At 47.7% G+C, this 16671-nt stretch overlaps 1 protein-coding gene across 25 annotated transcripts in view; it reads right to left on the bottom strand.

The window, feature by feature from the left end:
- LOC130707493 (forkhead box protein N3-like) overlaps positions 1-16671 on the bottom strand; it is a 336087-nt gene that overhangs the window by 164640 nt on the left and 154776 nt on the right. For 24 of the 25 annotated variants that reach the window (XM_057542186.1, XM_057542190.1, XM_057542176.1 and 21 more), the window contains one exon: positions 869-1425. In XM_057542186.1, the coding sequence (XP_057398169.1) occupies positions 869-1411 (543 nt within the window). In that variant the 5' untranslated portion in view covers positions 1412-1425. Of the gene's footprint in view, positions 1-868; positions 1426-5161; positions 5451-16671 lie in introns of those variants that run through there. The other variant, XM_057542172.1, reaches the window with a different exon arrangement.

Genomic DNA, 16671 nt, shown 5'->3' with positions numbered 1-16671 from the left:
CGCTAGGCCACAATTTTGATTTCCAGCTCCGACAGCCAATCCTATTTCTACCGTACCTATTGCGTTCCTTACCAGAAAAATAAGGCAAATTATTAAAACTGTCTTCCTTTAGCGAACAACGAAGCTCGAGCTTTGAAGGCTTTAAAGTCAAAATTCCACCTTCTGAAAGTCAGTCTTGAATGGGAACCTTACCCTCAGTCCACCTTCCATACTCAGAGGGAGTTTCAAAGTTGCCAGACACTTTGTAGACACCCGATTTCAAGAGAGTCACCTGGGCAATTCGCGTCTTTGGTCTTGGAGTATATAAGGATGCTCAAGTCGCCCCCCCGCAATGTCCACCACTGTCCATTTATTCCAGAATCCTGGACCAGCTGCCTTTCTCCAAGTTAATGTTCAGAACGAAAATAGATGCCATTTTTTTCTAGCCCTCGGTGGCAACTTTCCTCAAATATGCACACAACACACAGACACACACACACACACATATATATATATACGTATGTATACACACAGACCTCATGGTTCATGGCTGCCCTCAGAATACAGACCTTTGTTTGGTCTCCAAAGCCAAAGGGGGACCCACCCACCGACTCTGAAGGACGATGATACTCAGAACCAATCAAGTCTGTAAACCACTGCTTTGTAACCACGTTCCCCAGTGGGAAACCCTCAATCTGGCTTTAGAAACACCAAACACAGGAAAAGGAAGTTCTTGACAATTATCTAAATGAATGAAATGACATAGAATTACCCGTTTTATAACTGCTACTTCCGTGTGGTGAATTTACATTCCTGAACATTTTTTATTCATGGAGAAACATGTTTAATTTCAAAAAGAAAAACTTGAGTTCCAGACCCAGAGGCTTACCTGACTCCTCTCTTTGTCCACTTTCTTAAAACACTTATTCAAGGACAAATTATGTCGCACTGAGTTTTTCCACCCAGTAGGTGCGTTTGCAAAATACGGAAAATGTTCCAAGATCCAGTTGTAGATATCCTTTACCGGCAGGCGCTTGGTTGGCGAGTCCTCGATGGCCATAAATATGAGGCAGCTGAAGGAGTAGGGGGGCTTGCAGTTGGGGTTCTGCCTGGCATCGTAGGGCATGTCAGAGTGGGCAGGGGATGGGGGCGTGTCATCGTCCAGGTCCTGGACGGGGCTGACGCTCCGCAGGACCGAGTCCCCGAAGCTCTTCAGCAGGTTCTTGCTCTCGTGCAGCCAGTTCAGGTTGGTCAGCTCTTCATCTTCCATGGCCCCCTCTTCTAATCGGATGTCAGGCAGAGAAAAGTCGAGGTCATCGTCTTCCTGAAGGGCCTTGGAGAAACCGCTGCCCCGGTAACACTGACTCAGCCCACTGGAGACACTAATTCCTGAGCTTTCTGGCTTCTTACTGGGAGGCATGACTGGACCCATTTACGTGAAGGCTCCTGGGAAACACATGACAGAGAGAAGACGAGGCGGTGAAACCCAAAACAGAGAGGCAGCCATACCCTCCCTAATGATTATGCCCCCCTCCCACCCCTGCCACCTCTGTGGACCCCCTACCACTTACGAACATCCCCTCACGGCTCCCACACTGAGCGACGTTAACCCACATTCCACCACACAGAGATGCCCGATTAACAGCAGTAAATTCGGTCTACCACGCACATGGTGCAATGACCTGTTACCCCTTAAGTACAAGCCAGGAAATGTTCACAGCACCTTTAATGTGCACATGCCAAGAAAAGAATGGGAGGGGGAGGGGTGGATTGGGAGTTTGGGATTAGCAGATGCAAACTATGATATATAGACTGGATAAGCCTACTGTATAGCACAGGGAACTGTATTCAACATCTTATGATAAACCGCAATGGAAAAGAATACAAAAAAGAATATATATACGTATAAAATCACTTTGCTGTACACCAGAAACTAACACAACATTGTAAATCAACTATACTTCAATCAAAAAAAAAAAAAGAATGGGAAACCCCACAATGCCTTCTTCCTGATCTATGAAGACTCCCACTGTGACCCTGGAAAAATCAGTTATTTCCTGCTGCCTCAGTTTACCTATTATACATGAATATGTACAAAATTATTTTGAGCCGCACAATAAACACCACAAAATAAGTGCAACCACAGCCCATGTCACTTTGGGTGACAGGTCTCACTGTTTATCTTTCTCAAAAAAAAAAAAGGACATACCTATAAGTTTAAGGCCAGTTGGTTCAGATTAAGTTCAGCTCTTTCCATACAAAGACCGCTGCAACTGACTAGGAATCAAAACTATGGCTATGATGGGCATCAATTTGGTAGTGTTTTATTTGATTTTTTTTTTCTTTCTTTCACCACAAGTCATGACCTAAAACTGCAACTTTAACAACACTTGGCAAGTCTAAAGAGTGATGCCAAGGAATTCTGTGGATTCAAACTGGAGGAGGAAGTACATTTAATCTCTTTGGGACACTACAATCTGAACAAAAAAGTGAGTAACGTCAGACACCACACAAATACATGGGAATGTGAAGATAAGCTATTAACTGAAGTTAAAATCGGTGAAAAAAGTCAGGAGAGCAACCAAGAGCTTCAAGACAGGAAGGCAAATCCCACAAAAACTGCTACAGAATTCTACTCTACCCCTCCCCCATTGTTATCAATGACCTAGAACAGGGAGTAAAATATCTGATGAGGAAAGACAATGGGGGAGGTGACAAGTCCACAAACAGAATGACCCCGACAGATACAAGGCACATTCAACCCTTGAGCACGCAATGTGAGATGGAAAGAACAGTCAGATAATGAAAGAGGTCTCCCACTCTCCGTCTACAGTGCTCAGACAATGCGCTTGGGGTCTGTTTTATCCTCCACCCCACCCCTGAGTAAGAAGATCAAGCAGTCTATCTAGAAAAAAGAATGAACACATCAAGAGCAAAGACATGATCATTCTAAGGCTCGAAATGCCCACTGATAACATGCCTAAAATAACTGCCACTTCAGCTAGGGAAGCTCTAGAATGAGATTCTAGAAAGCATAATGTAGGGCACTAAACAGCTAGTCAAAGGTGCCTGAGAATGGTAGCAGACCCCCTCCCCAAAAGTGGACAAACAGAACCTACAGACCAAAGGCCCGGGGTGGGGGGGGGGGAGCTCTCTGGAGCTGCTGGTAGATGTCCAGCGCTAAGGAGATAAAACATCCACAGAGACCAAAGTCCCACGGAAGCAGGGCAGTTCAGATACCTACCTCGGGTTCATCCACAGGGAATATTTTTTCATCAAAAAAGGAGGCTAACCTGAGTAGTACAGGACACATTTTAAAGAATAATCTAGTATCTTAAATTTGGGGGTAAGACAGAGACCAGCCTGATTCTCCTTTTACCTTCTTTACAAACAAATCAAAATTAGGCTTGTCTCTCTCAAAGCTTCCACGTACCCCCATCAAAAAACCTAATTTTCTGATAACCAAGAATATCCACATGGTCGAGTACAAAAGAGAACAACGACCCAGCCACTGAAGTCAACTTCAGCTCCAGAGGAAAGTTTTATGTCTCCTGAGCTTCCAAACAGGAAAATTATATCATGGCTGACAGTAAAGTAATTTAATTGCACTGTTGCTATGACAACATGCTGCTCTCTTTCTTTTTAATTTGCTTATTTGTCAGTAGCTTCCCAAAGGAACCAACACGCTATTCTCCACGTTTTCTTTTGTTTTAAACAAACATTGCCAGCAATATGGTTTTATTAGAAAAACAGCACTGTCAAGAAAAGAGGGTTACCGGGGCCCAGCACCCTTGGATCATTTGTCTGCTTTGTGTTTCTGTGCCCCCCATGTTCTCCAACTGTTAACTGCATCCCTATAAATCCCGCATTTTATAGCAACGGTATCAAGAGCTGCTGATCACTACAGTTCCATTTTAAAAAACAGTTCCCAGAAACCACAGCTGAGGAGTTTTCCTTATTGTACTCTAACTACATAATTCACCAAATCTTTTTTTCCTCCTATTTTAGAGGGGGGGAAAAAAAAGAATCCGGATCATGTGAGTCTGCAGTTAAGCAAACATTTTTAATCTGCTGCCAATAAGGTTGCTCCACCGGATCCGCAAATAGTTATTCACTAGTGACCTCCTTAACAATTTTTCGGTTTGCTATTGGTTACGTTCCCCACACGCACACCCTCTTCTTGTTTTTTTATGACTTGCTGTGTTTTCTTATCTTTTTTTCTTTTTTAACGGAGAAAATGCAGCAGGAAAGCTAGTTTCTTGCCCACTACCAGAGGGCTCCAAATAACTGACAAAGACATTACTGGCCCAGCTCTGAACAGATGTTCAATGTGAACTTTAAAAAGTTGAGAAATCCTCTCCAAGCCGAGCAGGGCAGTTGCGAGTTGGGGGGGGGGGCAACCCCCCCTCTGCGCGCGCGCACGCACGCACGCGCTCCACTCCCGTCTACTGTACTTGTCAAAAACATTTCAAGGGGACCTGCGGGAGCGGCGATTGGCTGCGTCCCGCGTCAATCAGCGGCGTTGCCAGGCAACGGGGAAACTGCTCTTCTCCCCTTATACAGGGCAATTGGGAGCTCGCATACCTTCACTGCCGGTCAGATGTCATAAACCTTTTATTGGCCGCACCGCGGCGAGCCTTAAAAACACATCAATAAAAGCCCGCCGTCCCCCAACTTCTCCAGGACCCAAGGAGGGTTTCAAAGAGGGCCGGGGTGAGGAGGAGTCAAGCCTCTAGAGTCTCCGGAGACTCTCTCTGCCGGTGCCAAGCCTGCACAGTTTGGGGAGGGGGGGCGGGAATCTTTGTTAGGAGGCTGTCTGTCGTCTTGGGGTCTCCCCTTGATCGGCACCCCCTGCCCCGGCCCGGAACGGCGGGGATCCAGTCCTTCGCGGACAATACTAACTCTGTTCCTTTAGGGCGGCTTTTCGGAAATCGAGGCACCGGGAAACAGCCCGCACGTCGGGGCAGGAAACTCTTCGGACTGGGCAACTTCCCCGCTCGGGGGCTCCCGTCTCCCCGCCCGGCCAGGCCCCCCAATCCCGGGCCCGCTCACCCAGGAACTGCGGACTCCCCGGTCTGTCGAGAGCGGCGAGGTCGCCTCCTGGACAGCCTCGAACGACTGCCCCCGCCCCGAGTCACCCCAATCCCATTCGGGCGCGGGCGGGAGCGGGGAGCAAACTCACCTGGCCGGAGCGGGGCGCGGGGACGCGGGGGCGCCGCTGCCCTTCAGCGGGAGCCGACAAACTTTCGCAGGCGCCCAGCGGGCATCGCTTGGTGGCCCGGCTAAGGACGCGCGGACGCGGCGCGGCGAGCCCGGGGCGGCGGGCGGCAGGGGCGCGGGGGTCGCGGCGCGGCATGGGACCTGCGGCGTCCGCCGGGCGCGCCGCGCGTCCTCCCGCCGGCCCCGCCGCTCTCCCCGCCCCGTCCCGCCTCCCGCTCGCCTCCGCCGCGGCGCGTCGGGCCGGGGCGCGCCGAGCGGCGAGAAATTGTTTCCACTGCAAACAAAAAAAGGCGACACATGACCAGGCAGGAGGAGGGGAAGCGCGGGGAGGGAGGGGAGCGGAGGGGAGGGACGGAGCGGAGGGGGCGGAGGGAGAGGGAGAGAGGGAAAACGTGGGCCGGGCCGCCAGCGGCCTGGGGCGCGGGGCGCGGACCCGCCGGGGCGGCCCTTGCCGGAGCTCCCCGCGCCACGATCGGCCCTGCTACCCGCGCCCGGGCGCTCCCGAGGCGCAGCCGGAGCCGAGACCCGGCTGGGCCGCGCGGACTCGCTTCCCGCGGCCTCGCGGAGCGGGGGTGGCCGGCGCGGGCTCTGCGACCCCGGGCAGCCGCGACCGTGATCGGCGGGTCTGGTGGGGCGGGCGGCGCGCGGCCTGTCCCTTCCCCGGGCTCTGGCCACGCGGGCCGGCGGGCGCTGCGCCTCTGGCAACGTGTCGCCGGAACGCTCCTACCCATCCACATGCCTTACATGGCTCGAAAGTAAAAATAAAAAGAATTACGATGCGGGCGAGGCTTGCGAGGGGGAGAAGAGATTCCACTTCTCCCCAACTACGGCGTCCTGGCGGGACTCCCGGGGCCATCCCCAGCCCTCCTCCAGCTGCCACCTCGTGCCCTGGGAGGAAAGGCACAAAGGCACCGCAGCCTCCCGCCCAGGTGGCTGCGCCTCTCGTCTGTCCGCCGGCGCGTGTCTGCCGGGGAGGGAGGGTGGCCATTACAGATTACAGAGCAAGAGGCCCGTCCTGAAGGCCAAACCGTGGGGCCTCCAGTGGGTTGTGCTCAACGCCCCAGCCGACCTCTAAGCCTCCAGCGAAAACAAGCCTCGTGTCTTTCATATTTAGAGCTTTCAAGAACCCCACCGACAACTCGCAGGGCCACCACTCCAAGTCTTTAGGCGCCTCCAAAGATGGGCCACCCGCTGCTGAAGCCACACCAAGCAGCAGCCTTTGGAGAGGATGAAAGGAGAGTCCAACAGGACACCCTGGTGGTGACATAAATAAAAATATGATTGCACACCACGCCCAGATAACCAAATCAGTGGGTTCCTGCACAGAAGAGAATCCCAGGTCATTCTGCCGGCCACCACCTGAGCCAGAGGACCGGCCCTTTTGAGCTCTCTGAAAACCGCAGGGAAACCAGTGAGAAGGCCCGGAGTGATCTCCCTCAGAAACTGCTCCAGGTTGCAGTACCTTGTAACCTAGCCAAAGGGGGAAAAAAATCCCACCGGGTTTCTGAGTTTTTTTAATTTCCAAAAATAAGGAAACCCCAATCAATCTGAGAGTCGTTCCACTTCACAAAGCTCCAAGATGGTGGGTGGTAAGTTTTCAGCAGGGCACTCACCACAGGCCTTATTACTTACCAGTGCCAAGGCAAATCCCACCCACCTGGGAGATGATTCAGAGGTGAAGGCCCAGGGGCAGCCTGAGGTCATCCAGCCCCACCCCTTTAATTACTGAACACTTGACCTACCCCAAGTCGCTAAGCAAAAAGCGTGAAGCAAGAGGGACAAATGAGATATATCTGAAGTCCTGAGTTGGAGTTTCTAAAGGTCAGAGGTGGTAACAAAGCCAGGACAGGAGCTCAGCCTAATGCAGATACCTCCATCTGCCTATCAGATGAGGCTGGTGAATCTCTCATCAAAGGAACCAAGGCCAGAGACCTTTGCTGGCTTGGGGAGGAAGAAATAGTCCTCTTCCGTCCTCCCCTTCAACTGCCAGGTCCCAAGCCTCCCCACCCGACCACACTCACACCGTAGGTGGAAATCTCTATGTTAAGTAGAGGTGGCAGGTATGTTGACCCCTTGTCCTTTCCTTCTTCCTCAGAGCTCAAAAGGACGGGAGGTAAGCACGTGATTACTGTACAAGGACTGTGTCTGAAGCAGCCATCCTATGTGAACAGAAACTTAAAGACGCAGCAAGCTTTGGGCCGGAAGCAGCCCCTAAGCAGAGGGTGGAGTAAGGTGAGGTAAGCTGCCTTTCATGAGCTCACCTCTCTTTCCCTCTGTGGCTTTTGGTTTCTTCCATTCTCATACATATTTCTTAATTTCTCTCTCCCGTTACCAATGCAGCAAGAGTTGTGAGAAAGTATCATCAGCCTGAAGAGGAAGTGGTGGACCAGCCCTGCCTGATGTGGAGAGCAGGGTACACGTGGTTGCCTGTCTGTCTGAAATGGGGAATCCAGACCTTTGCTAAAAGCCAAAAGAAGGCTTAGAGTGGCCTTTCCACCTCATAATTCCATAGACTTCGTCTCTGGGACCTGCTCCCTGACAAAGGGGGGCAGGAGCCAAATTCGCTTAGCAACAGACTCATTCTCAATTCCCCTCTTGAACTTTCAGGAAGTACCCTTCCTTGTGCCTTAGAGCCGGAGAAGCCTCAAAGAAACAAGTGGAACTGTTTAAATCATTGTTTTACAAACACGTTTGATAGCAGAATCCTAGGTGTGCTCTAGAACTCACTTTGGGCAACACCTATTTCCTGACTGGGGACTTGATGGGACCTTTCCGCAGCCCTATCTGGGCCTGGGCTGAGAGTACTTGTATCTGGGAGCAGGAGGACCCAGATTCTAGCCCAGTCAGTCTGCAGTCAGCATGGGAGCCCAGGTTCCTCCTCTGTGGAGAGGACTGGCCCTCGCCATGGTGTTTTGTGCTTTCTTCTCCAACATGCTTCTCTGCCCTGGAACGTTAAAGCCCCTCCCCCACCACTGGTTATTTAGCCAACATGATTATTTATGAACAGTTCAATGTAAAGCCCCGCGACCCCTCTCGAGGCCAGTGATGGCAGTGAGAGAGGGCTGCAGGTGAGAAGACCTGAGGGACTTTCAAATACGAGGAGGAATCTGAGGCAGGCCTGGAAAGACGGGCTTCTGAACAGGATCCTTCACATTGACTCCAGGGAAAAGGACACCCAAGTGGGAACTTGGGTCAAGCCTGGGACACGAAGCACAGCTGGACTGCGTGGAACTGGGGCGTCATGAGGCGGTTTTCCTCTCCATCCATCTCTTTCCTTCTGAGACCAAGTTGTCTTTCCTACCTCCCTCTATATGTCTGTCCACTCTCCTCCCTGAAGGCTGGCTTCCTCTACTCATATATCACAACACATGGCTGCCAGCAGCAAAGGACCTTCTGATTGCCAGCACCCACCACCTTCAGACTGCCTCAGCCTTCTGCTACACAGTTCAGATTCCCAGGGAAATAATCTGATTGGCTTGGCCTAATTCAGATAACTTTTCCCTTCTCCCCTCCTAACAGCAGGAGGCATAGTAGAACCATCTGGTACAACAGGACTGGGGAGGGGAAGGGAGGTGACTTTGGAAGGAGAATAATAAATATAGATCCATAGAAACGGGGAAGGGACATTCTAGACCTGAGCTTCTCAACTGGGGATACCTGGGAAGCCACACCTAATAGATCAGAATCTCCTAGGACAGGTCCCAGGCATATGCACTTTGAGAAAGCGCCACAGCACAAACTGCTTTTCCAGGCAGGACACATGAATGGCGCATACAGATTTATCAACTATGACTTGACTGTATTAGAAGATGCATTCAGGACTTCCCTGGTGGCACAGTGGTTGAGAATCTGCCTGCCAATGCAGGGGACACGGGTTCGAGCCCTGGTCCGGGAGGATCCCACATGCCGCGGAGCAACGAAGCCCGTGCACCACAACTACTGAGCCTGCGCTCTAGAGCCCACGAGCCACAACTGTTGAGCCCGTGCACCACAACTACTGAAGCCCGTGCGCCTAGAGCACATGCTCCGCAGAGAGAAGCCACCACAATGAGAAGCCCACGCACCGCAACGAAGAGTAGTAGCCTCCGCTCGCCGCAACTAGAGAAAGCCTGCACGTGCAGCAATGAAGACCCAAGGCAGCCAAAAATTAATTAATTAATTTAAAAAAAAGAAGATGCATTCATTCCTTGAACAAGTATACTGAGGCCCACCAAGTACATGACGTTATTAGGTTCCAGGGATACAAAGTTTTTGTTCCTTATGGAGCATACATATTAGTGGATAAGCGAGGAAACATCCTATCACAAAACTTCCTGAATGCTAAGGTAAACAGTTTATGTACAGTAATCAGAGGGGAAGAGGAACTCATTGAGTATTTTTGGATCCAGAAGTTGTTCTATCAGAAATATGCTTTAAAAAAAAGAATAGCTTGCCTCTAGTAGATAAGTCCTAGAGCCCTAATACACAGTACAGTGATTATAGACAACAAAACTGTATTATAAGCATTAAACTTGCTAAGTGACTAGATCTTGATTATTCCCAATACTAGAAGAAATGATAATTATGTGACACAATAGAGGTATTAGCTAATGCTATAGTGGCGATAATATTTCAGTATCAATGTATCAAATCAGTATGCTGTACACCTTAAACTCACACAGTGTTATATGTCAAATATATCTCAATTTTAAAAAAGAAGAAGAATGGGATCATGGATGCAAGATGAGTTTTAGGAGCAGAAAGAAGGAAATTGAAGACCAAAAGTAGACAGAACCCATCAGAAAACACCGCAGTAATCCATACAAAAAGAAACAAAGATTATCATATTTATCATATATGATAATCATATATGATAAAATCATATCATTTATCATATTATCATATTTTATCATATTTTTAACATATTTTTTAATAAGAAAAAATGTTACAATAGTAAAATAGTGTTTCCCTCTGCGGGGTAGAGTTATGGGGTAATTTTTTTGCCTGCTTCTCTCATACTTGTCTGTATTTTCCAAATTTTCTACAATGAGCACCCAACACATTTATAATGTTTGAATAATAAAAGGGGGGGGCTTCCCTGGTGGCGCAGTGGTTGGGAATCTGCCTGCCAATGCAGGAGACATGCGTTCGAGCCCTGCTCTGGGAAGATCCCACATGCCGCGGAGCAACTAAGCCCGTGAGCCACAACTACTGAGCATGCGCGTCTGGAGCCTGTGCTCCGCAACGGGAGAGGCCGCAACAGTGAGAGGCCCGCGCACCGCGATGAAGAGTGGATCCTGCTCGCCGCAACTGGAGGAAGCCCTCACACAGAAACGAAGACCCAACACAGCCAAAAATAAATAAATAAATTTATTTAAAAAAATAAATAAATAAAATAAAATAAAAGGGGGGTTCCATTAGAGCAGCGGTTCTCATACCCGAATGTGCATCAGAATCACCCGCAGGGCTTATGCAAACTCAGCTTGCTGGCCGCCACCCCCAGAGTGTCTGATTCCGTAGGTCTGAGCTGGGGCCTGAGAGTTTGCGTCTCTAAGAAGCTCTTAGGTGATGCTGCTGCTGGTCCAGGGACCACATTTTGGGACCCACTAAATTAGAAAGTAGTCAGTGAGACTCGAAAAAATGAATGCGTGAGAGGCTGCAAAGGAAGAACCAAGAGAATCTATCCAATGACTGAATATGAGAAGACAAGAGATTATGTTCAAAGATAACTCCTTAATTGTTGGTTGACTAAGTCTCTTTGAGATAACATGTGAGAATGCTGTTCATAGTAGCCAAATAATTCCTCACTTCCTTCCCTCCTTTGCAGAAGGAAGAGACACCCAGGACCACAGCTGGAAGACCCTCCATCTCTTGGTGAGTTTCAAAGGCTCGTTCAAGCATCCTTTGGGCTTTCCAGTCATGCCCTCTTGGGGTTTTCCTCTTGTGCGTCCTTGGTGTTTACCTGACAGGTTCTGAAGGGTGGTGCCTGGGAAAAGGCTTATTAGAATTTCTCCAGCAGGGATTAGAGCCAGGAGGCTTATATGAAGAGGGAAGGAAGGCTGTGGAGTAAGGGGAAAGTACAGCTGAACCCGTGGAGGGACATTCATTAGCTCAGGTGCCCTAGCCAAAGCCGAGCCTATCAAGTCGCCTGCTGGAAGCAAAATGGAAAATATAGAACCTGTCAACTCCTCTTTGAGCATAAACAAAAGTGTGAGCTGATGATCCAGAATCCAGATTTAGTCAATTCATTCAGTCAAAAAGTACTTATTAAGCATATAGCTATACCATGCCCAGTACTGTGTGGAGGGCACTGGGAAGGAACTGGGAGAAATAAAAGATGTGGCACTTGCCCTCAAGGATGTGGAAGATTCAGTGAGCATTTATGAAGCAACCACAATTAAACACACACAGAGAGCCTAATACCAAGACCAGAGCTGATATAGCTTAGTGGCCTGGGACTACGTTCGTATTCCCACTTCACCACATACTAACTGGGTAATCTTAATCAAGGTACTTAGCTTCTTTCTCTCTACCTAGTTTCCTTATCTTTATTATTTTTTAATAAATTTATTTATTTATTTATTTATTTGTTTGTTTGTTTTTGGCTGCGTTGGGTCACGGGCTTTCTCTAGTTGCTGCCAGCGGGAGCTACTCTTTGTTGTGGTGCGCGGGCTTCTCATTGCGGTGGCTTTTCTTGTTGCTGTGCACGGGCTCTAGGTGCACGGGCTTCAACACTTGTGGCTCGCGGGCTCTAGAGCGCAGGCTCAGTAGTTGTGGCGCACGGGCTTAGTTGCTCCACGGCATGTGGGATCTTCCCAGGCCAGGGCTCGAACCCGTGTCCCCTGCATTGGCAGGCAGATTCTCAGCCACTGCGCCACCAGGGAAACCCCTAGTTTCCTCATCTTAAAAAAAACGGGGGAAAGATGGAGGATACAGCAAGACCCACTTCGTAGGGTTGTGATAAAGATTAAATGAATGAATATCCGTAAAACACATGTAACAGTGCCCTGGCACTTAGAGCTATTTTTGTTAAGTAAATAAATCATAAGGAAAATAATGACATATTTGACTACAAAACAATTTAAACTTTGTGTGTAAGACCAGAGGTCATAAATCAAGTTCAAAGACAAAAAAAAAAAACAAGGATGTATTTGTCATACATATGAAAAAGGGTTAATATTTTAAATCTATAACTCTTACAACTCAATGAGAAAATTATCACCCTAATGAGAAATGGGGCAAATTCACAAGAGGAGAAACACAAATGGCAATATACCCATGAAAAGATGCTCAACCTCAGTAAAAAAAAAAAAAGCAAAGAAATCCCAGAAATGCCAATTCAAACAATTGTGATTATCTCATTTCATCCATCAGATTGGCACAGACTTAAAAAGAATAACCACACCAATATTGGTGTGGGTATTGGAGGAACGTGACTTGGTATAACTATTTAAGAGGGCAGTCTGGTGAACTGAATTAAAACTTAAGCGAGCCTGGTCATTGACTCTAAATTTCCAGCTTCTAGGAATTTATCCTAAGGAGATGCCAAAGCAAGACAGTAAACTTCCCCACCAGAATGCCTACCCCCATGAGATAATAAGCCCCATATAACCAGGATCCATACCTATTTTATTCAGCAGTGTACACAAGCAAAGTTACTCCAGTGTCTGACACACACAGAAGACACTCAGTCAATACATACTGAGTGAAAGCACTGAAATATGCAACAGTGTTTTCAGGTGGATGTTTGTTGGGACATTGTTTTTTAAAATCGTGGTACCTTGGAAACTGCCAAAATAAGAGGCTAGAGGCATGTTATTAAATTATATGGGCCACAGTCACCCATGTTCCCTTTGTTCCCTTCTACTTACATTTTCCAGTCGTTTTAAGTGAAGCTTTCCCTTTTCTGAATCACTTTCACATTCTCATATACTGTATGTGTGAAACAATTTGCAAACATTTCATAAAGTAAGAGTTTGGGGGAAAATAGATATGTTGGCAAAACTTCTCACCAAATTGAAGCATTTTGTGATCTTTTCAATCAGAAGGGACAAAATGATCCCTTTCTGAAAAGGCTGGTGCTCGGAGCAAACAAGAGAATTGCTAAGTATAACAAACGTTATACCCTGCATAATGGGGTCTATTGCCTGGTTGTGGGAAAGCTTTCAACTTATTGGTTTTGAGTATCAAACGTTTTCTACAAACTCTTATGTAGGTTCAAAGATGAGGGAAAATACTCTTGAATTAAGAATTTGTGGGGAAGGGGTAACATTTACTCTCCGTTTCCAGATGGATCTTCTATGACACCTTATGCTTCTAAGGGACCAAATGTGGTTGCATCTTTTTGGTGGTTGTTTTTTTAAATCTGACAGAAAAATCTGTGCCCAGCTGAGGCACACTCTGCATGGCCAGAACTACTCCTGCTTCTCCTGCCCTCCCAGGGATACTCCCTACAGTCAAAAGCTTGTCCTAAAGGAAGCTGCCCCTCTGAGTACTTGGATTCCATTTATCTGCAGTCAATTCTTATTATTCAGTCAAACACTGAATTAGCAAATATTGAACCACTCCTCCTAGAGGAAATCTAGGGTTAGGTTCCTGTGAGCCACTGGTCACGACATTTTCATTAACTGATCAATACATTACCTTATTTTCTCCGATTCCGTTTAAAGATACCTGATTTAATATATATTGTTGATTCATTAACATTGAACTCATGGCCACCAGCACTACAACTCATGTCTGAACAAAGCTTATCGAACACAGGAAAAGCTTGTCTTTTCTCCACACGGCAATCACAATCTTCTGGCACTTAGGAACACAAGATAGCACTTCAGCACTTGTGATTGGGTGCCATTTTAAACAGCAAAATCACCAACAAAAAGCACACCAAAAAAGTGACACTAAAGAGACATTTAAAAGGACGCTTGTTTACAGTATGAAAGCTGAAACAAAAAGGCGGAGAGTTGCTTTGTCTCAGCTGGGAATGTGTGTGTTGGATTACTCATATTTGTTGCCACTCTGCACATGTCCACGAATGACCATGAAAGCACCACAAGTATTGATTTTATGATTACAAATAAATTTTAGCAAGTAGGAGAATTTGCAAATATGGAACCCGTGAAGAATGAAATCGATTGTATTCAATTGGCCACTTATTCAGTGCCAGTGAGTGTTCTAAGACTTTGCAAATATTCACTGTTTCAGCCTCACATTAACCATGTGAGGTAGATACTGTTATTATGGCCATCTTATACATGAGGAGCCTGAGGCACAGAGAGGTTTAGCCAACTGCCCAAGGTCACACAGCTGGTAAGTGATGGGGCTGGGATTTGAACCCACACAGTTTGGCTCCAGAGTTTAGAGCCGTGTTCCTACCAAGGGAAGCTTCAGATCAATCCAGAGCATTTGGTTTTGTCTTAAAGAACCTCTTAGAGGTCAAGGATGTAAAAGGCCAGAAGCAGTGGGGGTCAAGAAAGGAAAAATTGTGACCAGGAGGTAGAAGGAAAAAAGGGACTTTTAAGCTGAATGAAAAGGGACTACTTTCAAAAAGACAAAGTTCAGCTTCTATTTCATAATCAACATGGTATGGTGTACCTTTGTAATAAAAAATAAATCAACTAGCTACTGAGTGTCAAACTGACTAAGAGCCTTGAGAGGCAAGGACCCCGTCTTACACTTCTCTTCTGCTCATAGCATGTGGAATTAGTGGTAATCAAAAAACTCAATCACTTAACAGGAAAAAAAATGCTCTTTTTTATTCCTCTCTCAAACTGGTATCTAATAACTCTACAGATCAGTGAAAGAAAAGTAGCATCATCAACCTTTTCCTCCTCCAATGTTTTTAAGAGCATTTATTGTTTTCCCCTCTTCAGCAAGTACACCAAGTACCACAGTCTCATGGGTCTCGGTGACTATGTCTGCCAAAGTCTTAACCGTGCCAAGAAATAACTTCTCTCATTTTACTTTTTCGGAGGGAGGTGAAAGAAAACAATCAATTCTTCTCCTTAAGATTGTCTTTTTAAAACAAAGTAAAAGCTCCGAATTTGGTGAACTCTCTGGGAAACATTACATAGATTAAAAATATTATCCACATATTTCCCTGCTGTACAAAGTTCTTTTATGAAGATAAGCAAGTTAATTTGTTACAACAGCCAAACCTGAAGTCCCTTCTCCTCTACTGGGTAGTGCAATTCACCCAACACTTTCAGTTTTTAAACCCTGACTCCTTCCAAAAATAGCATCTCTTGTGCCTTCAATATTGTGATTCAGATGCAAGCAAAACGTGCCCATAAAGCGTGAGGCATGAGTGCCTGTGAGTGCCCCATCACTAAGGGGTGGAGGCTGGGAAGGAAGTGGCTAACTGGATTGCTGTCTTTCTGTGGGTGCGATCGACAGCACCTCATTTCTCTGTACTCAAAGACATGTGACTCTGGCTCCAAAGATTTGGCCCCTAAACAAGCAGGCATTTCTTCTAGAGAGGAATACTGAGCATCTTTCCTCCTTGCCTCGGGCCAGCTGTCTGACAATATGGATCCCAGAAGGGGGTGCTGCCCACATTGGTGATGGCAGCCATTAGTGCCTGTTGCTCACAGCTAATGTCAAAGAGACCTCAGCACGGGGGTGCAGGCGGTTGGCTGAGACTCCCCGGGCAAGCATCCATGCACCAGCAGCGCCAGCAGAGGCGACCCGAGGGCCAAGGTGGGCATGCCACAGAGTCCTGGACTTCCAGATGGAGTCCAGTCCCAGAGAGTGGACGTCAGAGCTCTCCGGAGGCTGCCCAGGCCAAGTTCAAAGGGAGGGATGAGCGTCATGACATCCGTTCCAAAGCAATCCCACCTGCTATTGGCATGCCCAGGCTCATCTCCCCCTCATACCAGCCCCCAAGGCAAGTCTCCAAGGGCACAGTAAGGAGGCAGCTGCAACCATTTGCTTTCTCTTAATGATCTGAACTGGGAAGACGTAGAGATGGGGAAGAAGTAATAGCCATTCCCAGTGATGTGGACCCTCCAGTTGGCTGGGCTCCTGCAAGGTCGTCTTGTCGATCTCTTTGTAGGAAAAACGTGGTTCTCTTTGGCCTTGGGAATCTGGCCGGGCAGCTTTGCTGGAATAAGTGTCTTCATCCACAGACACCCGGGCCACACGGATGTTGAGGACTGGAACTCATGCAGACCTACTCGGGGACAGCCGGCTCCCTCCGAACTCCAGCGATGTCTCCTTGCCTGCAACGCCTGCCGCCATGGGACGGCCCGGCTCAGCTGCTCAACGAGGACTCCCTCGCTTGCTGCTGTGGAAGAACCTGAATATCAAACCATGCACCAAGGGGATCCTACACAGGAGTTGCTAGAAAAAAAAGCTCACTCCATCTACTTCATTCTTGCTGGCAGACGCAACTAAAAGATCATTTTTAACCCCCGAAAAACTCATTTAAACTTGGGGTGCAAAAGGCATCTGAAATGTGAGAGTCCCTGGGCCGGCACAGGAGGAGAAGGAGAA

Source organism: Balaenoptera acutorostrata, chromosome 3, assembly GCF_949987535.1.
Source record: "Balaenoptera acutorostrata chromosome 3, mBalAcu1.1, whole genome shotgun sequence".
In the NCBI taxonomy this organism is placed as follows: Eukaryota; Metazoa; Chordata; class Mammalia; order Artiodactyla; family Balaenopteridae; genus Balaenoptera; species Balaenoptera acutorostrata.
The sequence above is the reverse complement of the archived record's forward strand: the minus strand, read 5'-3'. Positions and strand labels throughout refer to the sequence as shown.